We start from the raw sequence: 23,571 nt of genomic DNA on the forward strand, positions 1-23,571 counted from the left end.
ATAAATCCTATTGTCCGGCAGGATCATCCAACCGTCCTTCACAACCGCTCCTTCCTGTTCAGCCCACTTCCTCTCTTCTGGGGTATAGTGAGGTTTAACTTCTTCTGGAACTACCTCTGGTATGAGGGCTGCTATAAATCCTCCCACAGGCTTTTGGGCTGCCTCTCGGGCTGCTTTGTCAGCAGCATGATTTCCTCTGGTTATTGGATCCCTTCCTCGTCCATGACCTTTGCAGTGCATTACAGCAATCTGTTCTGGAGCCCATACTGCTTCTAACAGGATTTCTACTTCAGGTCCATATTTCAAGGCCTTCCCGTGGGCTCCTATTAGACCTCTTTCTTTCCATAGAGCTCCATGTGCATGCAGGGTTAAGAAGGCATATTTAGAATCAGTATAGATGTTTGCCTTACATCCGGCTGCCAATTGCAGAGCTCTAGTTAAGCCTATAAGTTCAGCTTTTTGTGCTGAGGTGCCAGCAGGCAAAGCTTCAGCTTCCACAACTTCCTCATTGGTGACCACAGCATATCCTGCTCGTCTGGCACCTTCATGAAGGTAACTGCTACCATCCGTATAATATACAACATCTGGATTTTTCAATGGTTCATCTTTCAGATCAGGTCTACTGGAATAAACTTCATCCATTACTTGGAGACAATCATGTGATTCCTCATCATCTACCTCTGGTAGGGGCAGCAAAGTCGCTGGATTGAGCATATTCACTACTCGTAGATGAATCCTGGGATTTTCACACAATAGGCCTTGGTATCTAGCCATCCTTGGGTTCGTTAGCCAATAACTACCCTTATATTCCATGAGTGTCAGAACAGCATGAGGTACATTCACATACATCGTCTGGCCGAAGGTAAATTTATCAGCTTCTTTGACAAGGCTTGCAGTGGCCGCTACTGCCCTTAGGCATGGAGGCCATCCTTTTGCTACTGAGTCCAATTGTTTAGACAAATAAGCTACTGGGCGGTTCCAACTTCCTAATCTCTGGGTCAGGACTGCCGCTGCAATCCCATTCTGTTCATGTACATACAGCTGAAAGGGTTTTTCCGAATTAGGCAATCCAAGGGCTGGTGCCTCCATAAGTCGTTGTTTGATAACTAAAAAGGCTTGTTTCTGCTCAGGTCCCCATACGAATGGGTCCTTTTCTGCACCTCGAGTGCTTTCATGTAAGGGCTTGGCCAGACTGCTGAAATCAGGTATCCATAGTCTACAAAACCCTGCTGTTCCCAGGAATCCTCTAAGTTGTTTCCTTGTGGTAGGTTCCTTGATAAGGCAAATAGCTTCTTTCCTCTCTGGTCTCAATGCTCGTTGTTGGTGTGAGATGTCAAAGCCCAAATATTTGACCTTTTCTAAACATAACTGTGCCTTTTTCTGGGAAACTCGGTAGCCAGCTTCCCAGAGCAAGTGGAGCAGTTCCTCTGTCCCTTCTTTACAGGTATTAAAATCCTTTGCCGCTAGTATAAGATCATCTACATATTGCAGAACCACCTTTTCTCCCGGTATTGAGGGGTAACTTGTTAGATCCTTCGCCAAGGCAGTGCCAAATAAAGTTGGGGAATTTTTAAATCCCTGGGGCAATCTTGTCCAGGTTAGCTGGCCTTTTGTTCCTGTTAAAGGGTCTTCCCACTGGAAGGCAAATATAGGTTGGCTCTGTGGTGCCAGCCGGCAACAGAAGAATGCATCTTTCAAGTCCAATACAGTAAAAAATGTTGCTTCTGGTGGGATCAAACTCAACAAGGTATATGGGTTTGGTACATTTGGGTGCAAGGTCTCGATAGCCTGGTTTACGAGCCTCAAGTCCTGCACTGGCCTGTATTCATCTGTCCCAGGTTTTCGAACAGGCAAAAGGGGTGTGTTCCATTCTGATTGGCAAGGCTTAAGCAGACCATATTTTAATAGGCGGTCCAAATGTTTCTGGATGCCCTCTGCTGCTCGCCGGGGTAAGGGATATTGCTTTACAGATACGGGGGTAGCCATAGGTTTTAGGGTTACTACAATTGGAGCTATATTCTTAGCCATTCCTGGTGGGCTATTTTCGGCCCATACTCCTGGTGGCACCTGTAGAGTTCGGAGGAGCTTGTTTAATTCTGTATCCAATGTGGGTTGGACTTGCAGGGCTGACATTAGGCGCCATGATTGTTCCTTGGGTACTGAGAGGGTAATTATTCCTGCTGCTTTTGATGGCAGTTTCATTTCTGGACCTCGAGGGGTGAAGGTGATTTGGGCCTGCAATTTGGACAGCATATCTCTGCCTAAGAGAGGTATTGGACACTCAGGTATATACAAAAACTGATGGGTTAAACGATGTCCCCCAATCTGGCATTCCAAAGGTTGGAGGAAAGACCTCTTAGCTGACTGACCAGTGGCACTTTTAATGACTACACTTTTGGATGCCTTTTTCTGCAATAGTTCTGGGAGTACTGAGTATTCAGCCCCAGTATCAATCATAAAGTCTATTAAATGGCTCCCTAATTGAATCGTGACCGTGGGCTCCTGGAAGCCTAACTTTATGGAGTCCGGTCGTTCCTAGTCTTGAGTAAAATCCTCTTCTGCCAGTCCAATGAAATTGTCTCTATTCTGTCCTTGTCCTGGTCTCTGATATCTTCCATTTCGGATCATTCCCCGTCCCCGTCCCTGGTTTCTTGGGCCGGAGCCTGGGCCTGGGCCTGGGCCTGGGCCTGGGCGTACTTCTTCCAACCTCAGGGGTTCAGGACACTCCCGCTTCCAATGACCCTCCTTCTTGCAATTTGCACATTGATTCCTTCCCAGTGGTGGATTCCTTCCTCGCCCTCTCCCTCCATTTAAGGGGCGGTGGTCTTGCTTCACTGCTGTGGCTAGCATTACCATCTTTTCCTTCTGCCACTTCTTCTTCTCTTGCTTCTCAGCCTCATCCCTATTCCGATAAACTCGGCGTGCAATGGCCATAATTTGGCTCATCAGCATCCCTTCCCATCCTTCTGATTTCTGAATTTTCTTACGAATATCAGAAGCGCACTGGGCCACAAATGTAGCAGTAATCATTCTGCTGTTTTCAGGGGCTTCAGGGTCAAAAGGAGTCCATATACGATAGGCTTCTTGCAGCCTCTCTAAAAAGTCTCCTGGACTCTCATTTGGTTTCTGTTCTACTTCTGAGACTTTAGACATATTAGTGGGCTTCTGGCATGCCCTGCGGATACCTTGCACAAGTGTCTGGCGGTAGGTGGTAAGTCTGGCCAGGTGAATTCCATTGTTTGGATCCCAATTTGGATCTTCCAAGGGAAAGTTATCTTGGAGATGACGGTCAATATTAAAAATATTTCCCACTCTGGCCTGCTCACGCAAATATATCTGTGCCTTTTCAATTATGTCTCTCCTTTCCTCAGTGGTGAAAAGAGTATTTAGGAGCTGGCGACAATCTGTCCAAGTAGGGCTATGAGTATTTACTATTGAAGTCACCAAGTCCATCATAGCCTGAGGTTTTTCTGCAAAAGATGGGGGGGGTGTTTTCCAATTCATCAAATCTGTAGTTGTGAATGGAATATATTGCAGGGTCGAAGTTCGAGGTGGCCGTGGTCCGGGTTGCCCGTTAACCAGCGCAGGCTCCTCAAGTGCATCAAATACTCTTCTAAGAGGGGCTACTACGTGATCTTTCTCTTCGCTTTGCTCTAGGGGCCTCAAATCATAGGGGATGGTATTTGTCCCAAGGCGTTCTTTTAGCAGCTTTATACGCCTGGCTGTATTGCTTGCTGACCGATTAAGGTCTCCCTGTAACTTCTGTAATATTTCTCTAGGACTTGGATGTACAGGGGTTTGGGGTGGGCAATCAGTTGTTCCACTAAAGGAGACTGTAGATGCAGGTCTATTAGGAGTCACAGGTGGAATAACCACTTCTGCTTGGGCTTTATTATAGGACTCCAATGCCTCCTGAAGATATTTATCATAATCTATCAAGGAATCAAGCTCTGTGACTCCACTCCCATTATTCATTCCACTTTCTTGCCTTGGGGTTACAACTGGCGGAGTGTTTGAATTAAGCTCCCTTCGATGTGGAGCATAGGGTGGAGGTGGAAGCACCTCTTCCTCTGGTCCCTCAAAAATGGGTTTGAGTTTATTTGGCAAGATTCCTTTCCTAGCTTCGGCTTTTACAGCCAATAATTTGCATCGTTTGACTTTGCATTCCCTTATCCATGGAGGATTTTTATTTAATGTGCTCAGCCAGGAATCTATATATGGAAATTGTTCTGGGCACCCTCCAGTTTCTTTGGCGATGTTAGACCAAAGTTTGCTTACTAAATTTATATCAAAAGTTCCCTGAGATGGCCATTCAGTATTTTGTTTCGGCCATTCTAGTTCACATAACGTTCTCAAGCGCTCTGGCGTCATTTTGACTCCATATGCCCCTGAGAAGGCTTTCTTAAAATTATTTAACATACACTCAAGAGGTGTATTTTCCCCCTTTGAACCCCCAACTCCCATTGTATGGCCCTGTGAAGTATCCACTCAGTCACTCGCACACACACTTCGTGAGTTTCCTTGCCCAGATGGAGTCGCCTCACTGGGAACCGAAGTACTACCCACTCCACACTCAGGTCAGCTACAGATTGCTCTGTACTTTCTCACACATACAATGCGCTAGATACTTCACCACACTCTACCTCCCAATTTTCCCTTTTCCTCCACCAGACCAACATCTGATGTACCCAACCACCTAGCGTACTCAGTTTCCCCTTACTGAGACGCAGAGGTTTGATCAAGACTTCTCTTCCTCCCAATTAATTGGAGGGCCAAAAATCCCTTTGTGCACTTACCCTTGGTTGGTTCCCTGTTTCCCCCGGTCCGTCGCCGCCAATGAGCAGGGCATCAGACAGACGAGTCTTCTGCGTTCCCCCTGGAAAAATTTACCAGTGCGCGCTGGGTAAGCAGTTTAGAGATCCTCTCTCTTGTACCCTGCCCAGTAGGGCGAAGGGGCTGCGTTCCAGCAGACCACTTATCTGAGTCACAGTGGCACCATAAAATGTAGCACCCTGCTTGTGGTTAACGCTTAGCTGGAATGAAATATTCAACGCAGCAATAGAGAAATTAAAATAATAATTTATTTGTCAGACAAATAAATGAGAGGCTCAGTGGTATATGGTTACCAAGCTCTGGCCTGGCCTCTTGCCATCCTGGCCAGCACTTATATTCCCTTAATCCAGCCCCCTTTGCTCCTCCTGTGGCTGCCTCTGTCCAATCAGCCTGGTTGAAATTCCTATTGGCTGTTTGGTAGAACCAATCACAAAAGATACACCCACAAAAGATACACCCACTTCCTTGCCCTTATAAGGGAGACAAAGAGCTATATATGTGACAAATAAGTAATAATATATCTTACATGGAATCTTAATTACCAGCTCACCTCTTGCCCTCCTTGCCCTATTGCCTTCTAAAACAAATGTTTAATCTTACATTTTTATGTTCAACAGATGTCAAGGATCTTGAGTTTCACATCAACATTGAAAGATTTCCTTCATTTAAGGTTTCTAAACAAATGCCTGACAACTATATATCAAGAGTGCTTGGATGGCGTCTTCTGTCTAGCAGGGGGGCTAGGCTGGTGGCTGACTTAATTTCAGGATAAATACAACTCTTACAACCATATGAAATAAGAATCTAGCATTCCTTAAATCCTTTGCATAATTACATTTAAGCCAATATATTTAAGCTAATATATTTCATTCACTTATCATAGGTAGCCTTTTAAAAGAATAAAGCCTTTGTAAAGTAAAAAGGAACTCAGTAAAAAACAGCTTTAAAAGATTTCAAAAATGCTCTCTTTTCTTCTAGCCAAGCCAGTTGCCTTTTTCACTGCTCTTGGCCTTTCAACCTTAGAAAGAAGATCTGGCTCATTTTACTGGGAGGCACATTGGTATTATTTTACTATTTACCCTTGCCTTTAATTGTGTTTTCTCAGTCTGCAAGGGCAGCATATGTAATTCTCCCTTTTTATGACTTTGAGAATTGTTTTTCTACTATAAATCGATGGGGCCCCCTTGTCTTAGGAGAAAAACCTCTTGCCAAGGTTCTTTCTGCCTGGCATGAAACATTTGAAAATCCTTTTTTTTTTAAGCTCATTTTTAAATACAAGCCTTGATAAAATATAGAAGCTCTGATAAAAAATGCAGGCTTATGACTAGATGCCTCACCTTTACCTTTACCTAAAAATGACAGCATATACCAGGAATATTTGCACCATAGAGATGCATGGCTAGAGCAGTTACCCATATCTGCCATCTTGTTTCTGTTATTCAAATACAGGGTTGTTATTTTTCAGTTCAGTGCCACAAGTTCAGGACTCTGCATCAGTCTTTTTCTTTTTTCTAGTGTTTGATCAGGGATGATAGCCAGACAAAAGAAATGAGTGTGCACATCGCAGACAATGAACCCCTTATCTTGCCACTTCTAACTCTCAATAAAGCTATTATATATCTCCAGCTTGGGGATGAATTTAGGCATTAATCTAATTCTCTTTTGCCTTGTTTTGTTTGTTTCCCCCATGGGATGCGAAAAGTAAAGATTCCAAACAAATAATCCTGTATAACTAGAATCAGAGATCAGAAATCTACCATTTCTGATAGATCTCTGGTGACTGAGCTTATTGTCATTTGCTAAAACCACCTTGTTCCAAAAGAGACAAAAAAGTGGTTTCTGGGTCAATTTAAAGACACACACACAAATCAACGCAGTGTACTTTGCTTACTATAAAAATTGCTTGATATTCTCAGCTTTCATTTCTGTCATAAACGCCTTCTTTATCTTCTCATGAGAGCCTGTTGCTGGCAATTGACCTTCAGGTTTACTCAGCCAACCTGCAAGATAGACCAAAGAGAGCTACAACAACTGCAGCTGCCATCACAGAATCACAGAATTGTACGTTTGCAAGGGACCCCAAAGGTCTTCTAGTCCACCCGTCTGCTTAAAAACATGGAATCCAACATGGCGGTGGCAGTGTCAACTCATTGACTGAAGACCCAAATCCTAGACAGAAATGGCTTAAAGGCCATTTGCTTGTTATGGATTGAGTTTTATCCATACAACCTTTGAGGTTCATAATGTTAACCATGCATTCACCTTCATGGAATATCAAAAAATGCCAGAGGAAATCCATTCATTTTTACTGATTGCCACAATTTCAGAAACTGGGAAGGCTGGGGAAAGAAACATTTCCCCCTCCTACTTTGTTTCTTTGTCCCCTCCCTCTATAGTCTTTATTTTTAAAAAATAATAATAATTGTAAGCTCCTTTGGGGCGAAGGCATACCATTTTGGTTTGTTCACCTAGGATTAATGTCTACCAGACATTTGAAGCACGGGTTAAAGCACAATTCTTCCCCCCCCCCAAAAAAAACCAACCCCTAGGCACTGTAGTTCACCCCTCATAAAGCTACAATTCCCAGCACCCTTAACAAGCCACAATACCCAGGATTTTTGGGGATAAGACATGAGCTTTAAATTGTGTGCATGCAGCCTTCGTAAAGGGTTTATTTATGTGCATTGGTTCTAGTGTAAATAAATAGCAAGCAGGACCCTGCAACAAAATGTTGCAGCATGAAGTGCTTCCATTCAGGAATCCAAAACACAAGGAACCCACTGAGCACGTCCAGTTCTCATGGGTTTGTTTTTGAGGTGCCCCACGGGTTTTTTTGTTCCCAAAGACTGACGATACTGAATGCAAATGTCTGTGGTGCCATTTGGCTCCATAAGCAATGGGAGTCTCCCCTTGAAGACACAAAGGGATGGAGTAGAGAAGTTTGAAATGATTTTAACATGCAGAAATTGAATTTCGTTTTTGTTCCGTTCTGTTTAGAGCAAAGCAAATGTGCCTTTAACGGGCAAGAGAACAGATGGGCATAAGGAATGCCTTGGCACATCAGATCAAAGATCCACCTGCAGTCCAGTCCACCTGCATGTTTACTCAGAAGTAAGTCCCTTCAGTATTCAAGGGGGCTTACTCTCAGCAGGTAATGTGCAACCACAACCAAACCAACCCCCTCTGCCAAACCCACAAGCAAGCCCCAAAAACAGCTCTCTGTCCTTAGCAACCAGCACTCAAAGGTATTTTGCTGCTGTATGCAGAGGTTCTCTTGAATGATCACAGCTTGTCACTGTTGACTTTGCCCTCCATGAATCTTTGCGCTTTTTAAAAGCCACTGACTTATGCTGCTGAGCAAGTACCGCAAATCCACTTTGCCTGTTCTTAGTAAGCTGCAAGAGAGGAAGGCGAGAGCTTTCCATGCCTTATTTTTTTTAACTCATCTGTTCAAATCTTTAAAGAAACAAAGCTTCTTGCTTGCAGACTAACACAACTTTTTCCCCCTCTTAAACTTTCTTCTTCCCCCTCCTAACAAGTTCCAGGAGGAGAACTCGCTCCCTGGAATGCGAAGGCAATTATTTCCCTCCCCTAATGAGTGGCAGAGCAGCAGCGCATGCAATTCGACCTCCAGCCTCCTCCTCTCCAAGCCCTTTTGCAGATAAAACGAGACTCTTGGCTCAGCCCGCACCATACCAATGAGGAATCCGAGGAGAAACACGCCAACTGCCACCCCCACGGCCAGCACCCAGGAACGGCTCCTGTTGCCCCTTGCGTAGTAGGTGGGCTCCGTGGCAGCATGCAGGGAGCTCCACATCTTTCCTGTTGCAAAAGAAAGCTTTCCCAGGCTCTGGATTCCGCCTGACCTCTTCCAGTCCCCTGCCACATATACAGAGAGAGAGAGAGAGAGAGAGAGAGAGAGAGAGAGAGAGAGAGAGAGAGAGACTCTGTACAAGGGGGCAAAGTGCTCACACTTTTCCTCCGCACAGATCTCGACTCCTCCTGCAGGCTACGAAGAGGGCAGGCAGAGACGAGAAGGATCCTCTGCAAACCAGGTTCCAAGTGCTGTACCGCTGCCAAGGTCTGCGGCCTGGCACTGCCATTCCTTCGCTCGGGAGGAGAGCAAAGCTAGGAACAGGTGTCTTCTCAGGCTGAGGCCACCGCTGTCCCACCGGAGATGCTCTGGAAGGGCTGGGCTGGTTTGGCAGCCTCGGTTTTGGCAGCATCCGTTGTCAATTAATGAGAGGCGCCCTGCAGGAATAAATGAATCGCACAAACAGGCAAAGGTGTTGGCCGTCATAAATATAAGGATGGGGAAACGGTGGCAACCCAGATGTGGGCAGACTCCAATTCTCAGCCAGTATGGTTAATAGTGAGGGACGCAGGGGGGGCAAGTGGGTTAAACCACAGAGCCTAGGACTTGCTGATCAGAAGGTCGGCAGTTTGAATCCCCGCGACGGGGTGAGCTACCATTCCTCTATCCCAGCTCCTGCGAACCTAGCAGTTCGAAAGCACATCAAAGTGCAAGTAGATAAATAGGTACCGCTCCGGCAGGAAGGTAAACGACGTTTCCGTGAGCTGCTCTGGTTTTACCAGAAGCGGCTTAGTCATGCTGGCCACATGACCCAGAAGCTGTACGCCGGCTCCCTCGGCCAATAAAGCGAGATGAGTGCCGCAACCCTAGAGTCGGCCACGACTGGGCCTAATGGTTATTTACCTATTACCTATGGCTAATAGTGAGGGGTGTATTCCTTTATGATGGATTAAAAAGGACATAGACAGGAAGGGAGTCTGCCTTTCTATGTGTGGATAAATGATAAGATACAATATAAATATGACAGAGAGTCTTTTAAGTTACTCTTTTTTATTACTTTTGCTCTTTTTCTTTTCTATACAATTATTCAGGGAAGTTTTAAATGTATGACATATTAGTGTATATTTGGTCTTTGTGGAAGCCACCCAGAGTGGCTGGGGAAACCCAGCCATATGGGTAGGGTACAAATAATAAATTATTATTATTATTATTATTATTATTATTATTATTATTATTATGCTTTGTATTTTCTCCAGGGAGTTGTTGTTTTTAGTCGTGTCCAACTCTTCATGACCCCCTGGACCAGAGCACACCAGGCACTCCTGTCTCCCACTGCCTCCCGCAGTTTGGTCAAACTCATGCTGGTAACTTCGAGAACACTGTCCAACCATCTTGCCCTCTGTCATCCCCTTCTCCTTGTGCCCTCCATCTTTCCCAACATCAGGGTCTTTTCCAGGGAGTCTTCTCTTCTCATGAGGTGGCCAAAGTATTGGAGCCTCAGCTTCAGGATCTGTCCCTAGGGAGAGCATTTCACAGACGGGGAGCCACTGCAGAAAAGGCCCCATTCTCGTGTTGCCACCCTCTGGACCTCTCATGGAGGAGACACATGGAGAAGGGCCTCAGAAGATGATCTCAGAGTCCAGATCGGTTCACGTGGGGAGAGGCAGCCCTTGAGGCACTGTGGTCCTGAGCCATTTAGAATCCTATTTTGGCATTATGTGGTATAAAGTAATTATAATAATAGGTGTTTTGCAGAGCCCATTTTCCAAGTCAGAAATAAATAAATAGGCAGCACTGTGTACTGATTTGTGTCGGACTAAGACCTGAGAGACAGGATTCAAATTCCCACTTGGTCATGAGGCTCGCTTGGTGACGTTGGGTGACAATCACTGCCTCTCACCCTGGCCTACATCACAAGGTTGTTGTGGCGTTGGGGAAGAACCACATGCGTGACAACCGCTTACAGTTCCTTGGAGAAAAAGGTTGATTATAAACGCAATGTTTAAAGACCAAATACAATACAGTGTCTTGCATTCTGCCTTCCTATGGCTCCCATTAACCTTGTATGTTCAAGGAGGCGTCAGGCCTGTTTGTTTTAGAAGAAGAAGAAGAAGAGTTTGGATTTGATATCCTGCCTTTCACTCCCCTTCAGGAGTCTCAAAGCGGCTAACATTCTCCTTTCCCTTCCTCCCCCACAACAAACACTCTGTGAGGTGAGTGGGGCTGAGAGACTTCAGAGAAGTGTGCCTGGCCCAAGGTCACCCAGCAGCTGCAGGTGGAGGAGCGGAGACGCGAACCCGGTTCCCCAGATTACATGACTACCGCTCTTAACCACTACACACACACTTATGAGCCTTTCTTGAGTGAAAGAGAAAACCATAGTTCCATTGGTAGAACATGGTGGGTTCAAGCCCCACACTGGGCAAAAGATTCCTGCATTGAAGTGGGTTCGGCTAGATGACCCTTATGGTCCCTTCCAACCTTAAAAAGGTGGGTAAAGGGACCCCTGACCGACTCGTGGCCGACTCTGGGGTTGCGGCGCTCATCTTGCTTTATTGGCCGAGGGAGCCGGCATACAGCTTCCAGCTCATGTGGCCAGCATGACTAAGCCACTTCTGGCGAACCAGAGCAGCGCACCGAAACGTCGTTTACCTTCCCACCGGAGCGGTACCTATTTATCTACTTGCACTGATGTGCTTTTGAACTGCTAGGTGGGCAGGAGCAGGGACCAAGCAACGGGAGCTCACTCTGTCACGGGGATTTGAACCGCCAACCTTCTGATCGGCAAGTCCTAGGCTCTGTGGTTTAACCCACAGCACCACCCGCGTCCCTTCCCCTTCCAACCTTACAATTACACAATTCTATGATTCCTTATTTAATTCTAGGAAGCAAACAAGCAAAGGAAGCAGTTTTCAATTTCCACTAATGTTTCAAATTTACCACTAGATGGCAGGAATACACCACGAACAATCGCTGCCATCATTCCCTGTTTTCTAGGCTTTTAAATAAGAAATTATCAGTTACAGAAAACCGCTTCCTTCCCTGCGCAGGCTTGTAACACGGTGATCTATGGGGCAGCCCACCTTTCCCGCCTCCCCTCCCTCTGTGGTACATTTGTCAGCTGCCTGCCTATCCTCCCAACCTTAGAACCAATATGGTTATAGCTGTGTTGGATGTTTTGCCTGCTAACAACTGTAGGAGCGCAGTGCTTTTATTTTCTAAAACAAAGTTTAGGGGTACTCTCATTTTCCTACTCATACTGAAATACTGCCCCTCAATGAGTACTTTAATCTGGGTGGTGCTGTGGAGCCTAGGGCTTGCCGATCAGAAGGTTGGTGGTTCGAATCCCCGTGACGGGGTGAGCTCCCGTTGCTTGGTCCCTGCTCCTGCCAACATAGCAGTTCGAAAGCACACCAGTACAAGTAGATAAATAGGTACCGCTCCGGTGGGAAGGTAAACGGCATTTCTGTGCACTGCTCTGGTTCGCCAGAAGCAGCTTAGTCATGCTGGCCACATGACCCGGAAGCTGTACACCGGCTCCCTCGGCCAGTAAATCAAGATGAGCGCCGCAACGCCAGAGTCGGCCATGACTGGACCTAATGGTCAGGGGTCCCTTTACCTTTTAACTTGAGTATGTCTTTTGTAAACTACTTTGAGTTGGATTTTGTTTTTGTTTTAGTATCAAGCAGTGCATAAATTTTATGAAACAAACAAACAAAATATCTCCACAGCCCACACTTCACTTTAAGAAATAAAATAATGAAAGCTGAATGTTTTTGTGACAGGCGGCACACATGAGGGGGACAAATGACCCCCCCCCAATTAAAGGAGATCACTCTGTATTTATTTTCCTGCCCCCCATTTCTGAACTCCTGTCATTAGCACGTGCTGTTATTTTTCTTCCTTGCTCACCTAGAAATATGCTTTGCTCCTTCTGTGTCCCCCTCCCCAGTTATTTTTCTCCTGTTGCCACTGGGTGGAGGAATATACACAGTGGGACTCGACCGTACGAGCCCCCACCCCAAACCCCAATTTCATGGACAGTAGTGTTATGTACTGAAGTTCTCACCCTGGGCCAGCAGGGGGATACTGTAGATAGTTTTCACTCAGGTCCACATACGCAAATAAGGAATTGAAAGTGACGTTCAGTGATTGGATAGTTACAGAAAGTTGCTACTGTTGCGTTGTAGTTGAGCTCGCTATAAGCAGGCTGGCTGAACCCTTCAGCCCAGTTCTGTTCTGGCCTGTGAATAAACAAGAGCTGTTTGAAGAATCACTGTGTCTTCTGATATGTTAACATATCAACTTAACAGGTAGGAGGCAGTTTTTGCAAATGCCACCTTTCTCTTGCAGTCCTCAAGGTCATCTCCCCTGCTCCCACCAAATTCTGTACCAAAGGTTTCACCAGCCCTTTGGGGATTTGGGGATGGGAGCAAAGGAAGGGAGGGATGATAGAGGATTGCCTCCCAGCGGGGCTTCATAGAAACTTCCTCTGGATCAAAGAGCTTCTATGAATGGTTGCAATTGGGGAAGGGACAGGACCAATGGCTAAAATGTTTTTATTTGAAAGACAGTCAAATCAATCTTTTAATCTACACCTTGACAATGCCTGATGGATGCTTATATTTATGCGCTTTATTAGAAATATTGTGAATGTGTGCTTTAAATTCTGTTTTCCCTCTCTGATTAGTTGAGAGGGGTATTACTGAGTTGTTCTTGTTTTTATTTTGATTGTGTATTTTGTGTTTCTATATTGTGATTTTATCCTGTGAACCGCCCTGAGACCTGTGGGTATAGGATGGTATATAAATTAACAACAACAACAACAACAATGCCCTTGCAAGTTTTAAAGCAAAGCACAGCTTTATATTTTTTCTGCTAATCCAGTGGCATGCAGATAGCTATCATTTAAATAGATTAGACAATGAAAACCTTTTACTGTCCAATTGAATTTTATTAGTCTGTTGGTTTATAGAGCTGCAATAACATCAAAAGATCAGATTGGTTTGCAAAAGTCTGGGCAAGCACATGCTCCAGCCTGAGGAGACCAGCCAGGGTAATGAGTTCCCCCACAAATTCACATATAATAATAATAATAATAATAATAATAATAATAATAATAATATATTTTAACCCCCCCCCCCAAATCTGGCTGAGTTTTCCTAGCCACTCTGGGCAGCTTCCAACAAAAGATTAAAAATACATTAAAACATCATTCATTTAAATCTTCCCTAAACAGGGCTGCCAACAGATGTCTTTTAAACGTCAGATAGTTGTTTATTTCTTTGACATCTGATGTGAGGGCATTCCACAGGGTGGGTACCACTACCAAGAAGGCCCTCTTCCTGGTTCCCTGTAACTTCCAATGCTAGATTTACGTATAAGCTAAAAAAGCTATAACTTAGGGCCCCACTCTGTTGGGGCCCACCCAAAAAAATTAAGTGAAAAAACCTGGACGTACATTTCCAGTTGTATTTCAGTTCAACAATTACTTTGATAAAATATATATTTTGTTATGCGCAAATGTCTTTAGTTCCCTATCAGGTCCATGAATTACCATATAGCATATATTCAACACAAAAAACAGCGAAAATTTGTTGACGCAGGACAGCTGGACATCTAAGGGCCCCATTACCTTCAGTAGCTTAGGGCCTCATCAAATTTAAATCTGGCCCTGGTAACTTCGTTTCGCTTCTTTAGACGTCCCCCGTCCCCCCACCAAATTACAATGTATTCTTTAAATCATATACTGACCTTGTCACATTTGTGTCATAAGGCAAATATCTATCACATTAAGAATGTGGCCCTTAGGATGCTGAATTATGAAGCCACCATTGCTGTCAATGGAGCACAGAGCATACAAAGAGAGTTGTCTCGAACCTATGGAATGACCGGTACCTGAGAATCGGATGTACAGGAGGCTAAATTGTCTTGGGGAGCGATTTCCTTTTAGCTTAGCCTGGGGGTCCAGCTCATGAAATTGTGGATTCGTGCTTCCTAAAGGTGGTGGCTCCCCGTCAAACGACACACTGCGAGCTCTCCTTCCCTTTGTGGGGTTTTCTTGCCTTCACAGAGACATAATAAGAAAAGCAGATATTTATAGTCGTTTCCCAACTATCCGGTGCAGGCACCCTGTAGTAAAAATTAAATGCTGAGCATCTGCTTGAGATTTATGGTGCTGGCAGGAACATTCTCTCTCTCTCTCTCACTCACTGCGCAACTTCCTTTCTCTGCAACAATAATCTCATTAGCTTGTGCTACACTCGTTCTTATGTTTATTGATCTAGCTGCTCCCACCAGGCTTCCCACCTCTCTTGCAATACACTACAATGCTGAATTTCAAAGGATCCTCTAGGGCAGGGGAAGGAAGACTTCTGGAATGTGGGATCCACTTTTGGGGGTTTTGTGTTGTTGTTGTTTTTTAAAGAAGAACCCCACGATCCACTAATAAGAACCAGAAGCAAAATAATGGGAGGGCAAATTGCTCTTAGAATTAAGGCCCGCATTCTCTGCCCAGGAATCTCTTTTCAGTACAAGAGCTGAGTTCACAATCACCTAATGATGATTGTTTTATGCAAGAATGGAAGCCTTTTTCGGATTATTTAAAAGAAATATTTTAGTGTGCCGAACAAACAAGCAGGATTTGAATGGAAGGAATTGGAGATCGTTGTGTTGTGGTATAAGGGGCAAAAGATAAGGTTCGGTAAAGGTGCAGCAATAAAAAATCCTGTGGAAAACGGGGTGGGAGGTCAATAAACAAAAGGAAAAATCACAATGTGTTAGAGTGTATATGTTATTATTATTATTATTTTGAAAATTCAATAAAATATGATTTTAAAAAGAGTTAGGCTCACAATCCTTTTTTCCCTCAGTTCTTTTTTGAAAATTATTTTGACTATAATCATAAATAAATAGGAATAAAAATGTGCACTGCACCACCGAGACCATTCCATTGTAACTATCCAACCTCCCAAAATTTCAACACCACTTGCGATGGTTTGACCCCTTTCGGTTTTAACAGTACAAATTCTACAAACGCCCTCTCTCTCCTCAAAATCATTTCTCCTGCACATTCCCCGTCTTACCTTTATGGTACATGTTAATCAATCTTTAATAGCTATATTCCACACCTCTTTAAACCATTCTTCCATTTTATATTCTGCTTGCCCCCTTCCACTTCCTAAGCTCACAATCCTTTTGCATAAAAATCCATTCTTGTTTTCTGCCACCACCTCAAGCTTTCTTCATTTGAACAACATAATTGACAAAAGAAGAAAAAGTCCTTTTGCTGAGGCTAAGCAAATGGGAGTCAGAATGGAGATCAAATCACATCTAGTAGATCCCGACAGTTCTCCTACCTGCCCCTGCTTCAGGACATCGTCCATGGAGATGTTATTCTGGAAAGCACCCCTGAAATGATTAGGAGCTCCCACACGGCTCCCATTCATTCAATAGGACCGGAGTGATGAAAGTCTACAGGCAGTTTTGCCCTTCGTATTTCCAATAACCACCATGGCAATATTTTCTGCCGTAACAACCTTCAGATCTTGCAAAGCAAATAGATATTGAAATCTGGTTTTATAATATCGGGCAACGATTTAAAAGTGGAAGTAGAAGAATCCAGAAGTATTGACAATTGAACAACTTGTCAATTTGACATCACTGCCATTTCCATTATGCTAACATGATGGCTTCCTACTTGGCTGTGAGTCATGGAAGCCATTTGTTCAGGTCCTCTCCTCTGGATCAGGAGAAAACAGGCTTGCTCCATCTTCCATTGGACAACTCTTTAGCTATCTGCAGAGGGCTATCTTATCTCCTGCTTCTTGAGATGCCTGCTTCTTGGGAGAAAAGCAATGACAAACCTAGACAGCATCTTAAAAAGCAGAGACATCACCTTGCCAACAAAGGTCCGTATAGTTAAAGCTATGGTTTTCCCAGTAGTGATGTATGGAAGTGAGAGCTGGACCATAAAGAAGGCTGATCGCCGAAGAATTGATGCTTTTGAATTATGGTGCTGGAGAAGACTCTTGAGAGCCCCATGGACTGCAAGAAGATCAAACCTATCCATCCTTAAGGAAATCAGCTCTGAGGGCTCACTGGAAGGATAGATCGTGAAGCTGAGGCTCCAATACTTTGGCCACCTCATGAGAAGAGAAGACTCCCTGGAAAAGACCCTGATGTTGGGAAAGATGGAGGCCACAAGGAGAAGGGGACGACAGAGGACGAGATGGTTGGACAGTGTTCTTGAAGCTACCAGCATGAGTTTGACCAAACTGTGGGAGGCAGTGGAAGACAGGAGTGCCTGGTGTGCTCTGGTCCATGGGGTCACGAAGAGTCGGACATGACTAAATGACTAAACAACAGCAACAACAACATCTTATCCCCTTTACAAAGCTAACATTTATATTGGTAGCTCCACCCACAATTGCCCATGGCTCCACCCACCACTCAATTGTGGCCTCTGGAAAGTTGTCCAGAATGGGATGTGTCCTTCAGGCTGAGACATGTTCTCCAAGCCTTGGATCACAGCCTTCAAAGATCTCCCCAGCTTTGCTATTATGTCACATTTTTCTTTACTGGTGCTCCATGCTTTGGAAGTTCTCTTGGCATGCTGAAAAGTAGGAGAGGCAGATCAGGATCACTGTCAGTTTTTGTGTTTTCAAAGAGACAGTAGACATTGCTCCTTGACCCCCAACATGCCTTGATGTGACCCGGGATCTTTTTTTTGTGGGAGGAGGCCTGATCTAACTTAAATTCAGAAGGGCACAATTGCTATTGTTTGGTGCTCCTGAACCTCTGCAACACTTGCCACACATAAGCAAATCTTTAAAAATCAAAACCGGGTTAAAGCACAGTCACTTGGCATCCGTCGCTTAAGACATCCATTTAAGTGGGGTGATCTGTAAGGTAAAGGGACCCCTGAACATTAGGTCCAGTCATGGCCAACTCTGGGGTTGCAGCGCTCATCTCGCTTTAGTGGCCAAGGGAGCCAGCGTACAGCTTCCAGGTCATGTGGCCAGTATGACTAAGCCGCTTCTGGCGAACCAGTGCAGCGCACGGAAACACTGTTTACCTTCCCGCCGGAGCGGTACCTATTTATCTACTTGCACTTTGGCGTGCTTTCAAACTGCTAGGTTGGCAGGAGCAGGGACCGAGCAATGGGAGCTCACCCCGTTGCCAGGATTCGAACTGCTGACCATTTGATCGGCAAGTCCTAGGCCCTGTGGTTTAAGCCAAAGCACCACCCACGTCTCCGGGGTGATCTGTGCAACGAGCCAAATCAAATGAGCCAAATCAAAATGAATAGGAAAAGGAGTATGGGGGGAAAGTGGTTGTGTCAACAAAAAGGAACTGTGTCTTTTAAAGCAAAGTTAACTGAAAAACTAGGTAATTTAAATCAGTGTTGGGGGGGGGGACACAATTTCAGTGGCATGCTTTTTCAAGATCTATAGATATAGCACTTTGACAAACAGAATACTTTCTTTTGTTTCTCGCTTTTAATTTCAAATGCATGGCCAGGAGCCAGGGACAGAGCACAACGCTTACAGCTGGGAATGTCCCACTCTCGGAGGCAGAATACTTTGCTGACATACAGCTCTACTTTCAAAGCTAACAATGGGACTGCGCTGCGCACCGACGAGTACGCTGGTCCGTAGCCAGTGATCACCATCAAAAGCTTTGTTGTGCTTTAATTTGTATGGGTTGCTCCAGGTGAGCAGATGAAAACAGCGACACCACTGGGCTTTGTAATTAGATGCATGAAAAGAAGAAGAAGCAGGAATGTTCTCTGTCCACTACCACAAAGTCTCATGCGCTAGACGGGGTGTGTGTGTGTGTGTGTGACTTCTAATGTTGTGCAGTGGAGGGATCCAGTGCAACAGCTCTACTAGTGGGATGTTGTTGGACAACAATTGTGCAATATTTGTGCAACAACATTACCAGCAACCTGCTTAGACATTCTCTTCCACGATGAAATTCTGTTGGCAAAAAATATTTTGCCGGAGGAACAAGTATACAGTGGTACCTCGGGTTAAGTACTTAAGTACTTAATTCGTCCCGGATATCCATTCTTAACCTGAAACTGTTCTTAACCTGAAGCACCACTTTAGCTAATGGGGCCTCCTGCTGCCGCCGTGCCGCCGCCGCGCGATTTCTGTTCTCATCCTGAAGCAAAGTTCTTAACCCGAGGTACTATTTCTGCGTTAGCGGAGTCTGTAACCTGAAGCGTATGTAACCTGAAGTGTATGTAACCCGAGGTACCACTGTATAAGCTAAAACAGCTATAACTTTGGGCCCCACTCTCTTGGGGGCCCTAAAAAATTTTAAAGTAAAAAACAAACCTGGATGTACATTTCCAAAATATAAGATAAAAAAACAAATAAAATAAAAACTAGATACAGCAGCAGTGTTTTGTGCTGTGCAGGCTCCTATGATGTAAGTAATGGACCCCGCCTGCTAGCCTGCTCCCTAAAATATCACTGGTTTGATCATTTCTATATATAGGGTGCCTACATTCTACATGTGCAAATGACTTTAGATCCCTATTAGGTCCATAAATTACCTTATAGCATATATTCAACACAAAAAACAGTGACAATTTGTTGTTGACAAAGGATATATAAAGGGCCCCATTGCCTGCAGTAGCTTAGGGCCTCATCAAACCTAAATCCGGCCCTGGTGCACTCCATTGTCTCTTGAGACACACAGATGCCAACAACATTAAATGCAGCCCACAGTGTTCACACATGAGTGTCCTGTCTGAGGTTAACATAAGAAGATTCTGCTGAATCAGGCCAGTGGCCCACCTAGTCCAATACCCTGTTTTCACATTGGCTAATCAGATTCCTGTAGGACCCTAGCATGTCCCCTTCCAACAACTGTTAGAAGCTTCCAGAAAGTGACTGTCTGAAGCAAGGAACCTGTACATGGTGGGGACTCCATAGTTTGGGGTGTCTACATGAATAGAACAGGGTCCCCACTTTAGACAGTCACCCCTCATCTTGCGGTGGGCAATGGGGACAGCAGGGCAGAGTTTGCTTGCTGCACCCTGCAATGCCCCTCTCATGCAGAGTCACCCCCCCCCCCATTTCTATAACTTCTGGTCATAGTGCTAATAAGATGGAGTTATCGGTGTTTGCCCTGATTCCTTCAGCCTCCACCTGCTTCCCTCCCCGCTCTTTAAGGATTGTTGCCTGACAGAAACATCCATTATTTTAGTCACTCATGGCAGATCGTTGACGTTGAAGATGATACCATTAAGGCGACGTGGGGCATCGGCAAATGGGCCAGATGTTGCCAGCTCAGGATGATTACCCAGTGACATATTTGCAAAGGGTCCTCATTTATCCAGCAGCAGTTGGAGAGAACATCTGGTGCTGGGAAAAACATCAGCCATCCGTCATCGGCTGTCTTTCAAACAGAATAACAGCAAACCCTGATAGGGCTCTCTTGGAAGAGAAGGGAGTGGCGGAAGACATACAGAGTAGAGAGATTAACCGCGATGATAAGCAAAACAGAAAGGACCATTTTTCTTAGGGTGCATTTGGACATTGGAATTACTGTGTTAGTTTCCTCGAATATAATGCTAATGCTTCTGCCCCTTTCTCTAACGTTCTTTTCAAAGGCCTTTTGGGACATGATATATAATGAAATTAAGAAAAAAAGAATTAAAGTGACTTTTCCCAAGAGGCCAGAATGCTTCCTTCTGGGATACCAGACAGCGAAATCCCAAAGAAAGCCTCGATGGCAGTTATGTATGTGACTCCAGTGGCAAGGATTCTCAATGCTTAGAAATGGAAGGAGGAATCATAGAATCATAGAGTTGGAAGAGACCACAAGGGCCATCGAGTCCAACCCCCTGCCAAGCAGGAAACCCCATCAGAGCACTCCTGACATAGCGTGTTCTCCAATAAATGAGAACACGTGTTGCGGTGTGGGCCACCGGGCCAGACGTCTTGTTGCCAGGCAGGTTAATAGTTGTTGCCTGGCATTGTGATTGGATAACCAGGTTGCTGGGGCAAATTGTATGTTGCAAATTGGGTGGGTGGGACCATGGTCTTTAAATATTGGTGCACTCTGGTTTCTCTTTCTCTTTGCAGAGTGCATCGGATCACCCGCCCGCCCGCCCGCCCGCCCTCTTTTCCGGTTGACCTTGCTTTGCCTGTCATGGGGTTGTCTGCCTTGGCGCAGGGGCCTAGTAGGAATTTTGCCATTTGGTGATTGGCTGTGCCATTTGGTTTTTGCCTACTACTCAGCAATTCGTCACAACTTGTAAGGTTGCGGTTAGGCATTGGTTATAATATGCTGGTGGTGGAGGGGTCAGGCTGGGCCTGCCCCTCCCATTGCGCTGAAGGGAATTCCGTTAAAGGAATCCTGGGGCTTGCCATGATTTCGTCCAATCCCTGTCATGGGACCAGGGCCGCCCAATCCCTGTCATGGGAATCCTTGTCATAGGATCTGGGCCGGCAAGCTTTCGGGGAGCTGCTGGGGTGAGCGGCGTGGGTCCGACGCTTAGCTCAAATGACCCCCAGTTTGACTTTCTCTTCCACTGGCTACCGATCGGACCTCGGGATGTCAGTTCTGTCCCAGGCGGGGGGACAGATAGTCATAACCAATGTCTAAACAACCACTCACTGATTTTGTATTTTAATAAAGTTGTGGCCAAAATAGTACCCAAAAACCAAAACTAAAATTACGTGTTATGTGTGAAGTTATTTGAGGGGTGGCCTGGGGACCTACACACGCAAATGGTTGTCAAGCCTCTGCTTAAAGACCTCCAAAGAAGGAGACTCCACCACACTCCTTGGCAGCAAATTCCACTCTGTCGAACAGCTCTTACTGTCAGGAAGTTCTTCCTAATGTTTAGGTGGAATCTTCTTTCTTGTAGTTTGGATCCATTGCTCCGTGTCCACTTCTCTGGAGCAGCAGAAAACAACCTTTCTCCCTCCTCTATGTGACATCCTTTTATATATTTGAACATGGCTATCATATCACCCCTTAACCTCCTCTTCTCCAGGCTAAACATGCCCAGCTCCCTAAGCCATTCCTCATAAGGCATCATTTCCAGGCCTTTGACCATTTTGGTTGCCCTCCTCTGGACACGGAGAGTCCAATGGAAGCAGGAGAGAACACTCTCTAAGGAAGAATGGCTGATGGAAATCTTGGAAGATACAGAGATGGCAAAACGGACGGCACTGATAAAAGATACAAATTTAGAATCTTTTAAAGAAGCCTGGAAACCATTTCATATAAAGAAGACTGGAAACCATATACGGTGGTACCTCGGGTTACAGACGCTTCGGGTTACATACGCTTCAGGTTACAGACTCCGCTAACCCAGAAATAATACTTTGGGTTAAGAACTTTGCTTCAGGATGAGAACAGAAATCGTGCTCCGATGGCGCAGCGGCAGCAGGAGGCCCCATTAGCTAAAGTGGTACCTCAGGTTAAGAACAGTTTCAGGTTAAGAACAGACCTCCAGAACGAATTAAGTTCTTAACCTGAGGTACCACTGTAAAAAGTTATTTTCCATATGCAAAGCCCCATTCTGAAAGAACGAATGAGGTGTTCATGGTGAGTCCTGGCACCTCTAGAAAAATAGCACTGTCTTTACTGAGGCAACTTAGCCAGACTGTGAGCAGGACCTTCTCAGCAATTATGGGGAGAAATCCCTCTCCCAGGCCACCATTATTTACTCTTCCAAAGGTGGAAGAACTATGAAGAGAGAGCATTCCACACACCCCCAGTTGCAGATCTTAATACCCGCTAAGGTCAGCAGGGGTTGGAGACTCCCTTTCAGAAATATGGGGCTTTTTTATATAGCCCTCCAGGTGTTGCTGGATTTGGAGTCCCATCATCTCTGACATCTGTCCATGCCAGGACTGAGTTCCTGTGAGTTCCAGCTGAAAAAAAAGCCCTGAGTAAAGGATGTAAGTTCAGGTCACATTAAACTACCACATCCATGTCTGGTTGGAAGACTAAGCTGGCTAGCTCTGTTTTTTGCCTTTTAAGCCTTTGAGGGGTTGGCTGACCTGCAGGGCTATGGGCTGCAGGCTGCATCCATAACACCCAGCCTTGCAAATGTCCTTGTGGAAACACAAGGAACAAGGATGTAAGACCAGCCTGCAGGATCAGACCAATGGCCCGTCCTGTTTTCATGGTGGCCAACCAGATGCCTGTGGAAAACCTGCAAGTGGGACCTCAGTAAAGAACACTCGCCCCTCCTGAGTTTTCAGAAGCAGGACTGCCTCTGACTGTGAAGCGTAGAGCACACCTGGTAGCCATCAATAGCCCTCAGCTCCGTGAATTTATCTAGTCCTCTTTTAAAACCATCCAAGCTGGTGGCCATCATTGCTTCATGTGGGAGGGAGTTCCACATTTTAACTATGTGTGGCATGAAGAGGTGCTTTCTTTTATATGGCCTGGATCTTCCAGCATTCATCTGCATTGAATATCCATGAGTTCTGGTCTTACGACACAGAGAGAAAAGCTTGTCTGGACCCTCTTTCTCCATACCGTGAAATAATTATATAAACCTCTGTCACATCACCTTTTCCTCGAAACTAAAAAGTCCCAACAACTTTTCTTCATAGGGGAATTGCTCCATCCCCTTGTTCATTTTGTTGGTTGTTGAACTTTTTATTTTTTGGCAAAGTTGTTTGAGCTTTTTCATTTCTTTCCCCAGATGTACCCTACCTTACTGAAATATACTCGGAGTCAAGAGTGGATTTCATGCTCTTTATTCAGCTCATAGTGGTGAGGAGGAATGAAAATTCCCCTGAAATGTCTGCTTTATATACATTATTTACACAATGGGCCCCACATGATTGGCTAATTCCGGAATTCTCCTGTAGGCCAATCAGGTTGCGGATTCACTTCCACCTGGAGCTGGACAGGGTGGCTCCTGCAGACCAATCAGACTG

The 23,571-nt window shown here is 45.2% G+C and overlaps 1 protein-coding gene across 2 annotated transcripts in view; it reads right to left on the bottom strand.

The window, feature by feature from the left end:
- The window catches only part of LOC310843344 (glutamate carboxypeptidase 2-like), a 56,366-nt gene extending 47,535 nt beyond the window's left edge, over positions 1-8,831 (bottom strand). Inside the window, exons 1-2 of one of the 2 annotated variants that reach the window (XM_083736583.1) lie at positions 8,530-8,831; positions 6,725-6,833 (exon numbers count right to left, since the gene is read on the bottom strand). In XM_083736583.1, the coding sequence (XP_083592709.1) occupies positions 6,725-6,833; positions 8,530-8,650 (230 nt within the window). In that variant the 5' untranslated portion in view covers positions 8,651-8,831. Of the gene's footprint in view, positions 1-6,724; positions 6,834-8,524 lie in introns of both variants that reach the window. The other variant, XM_083736584.1, reaches the window with a different exon arrangement.
- Positions 8,832-23,571: the final 14,740 nt, after the last annotated feature.

Source organism: Podarcis gaigeae (assembly GCF_964106915.1).
Source record: "Podarcis gaigeae genome assembly, chromosome: 4".
Classification (NCBI taxonomy): domain Eukaryota; kingdom Metazoa; phylum Chordata; class Lepidosauria; order Squamata; family Lacertidae; genus Podarcis; species Podarcis gaigeae.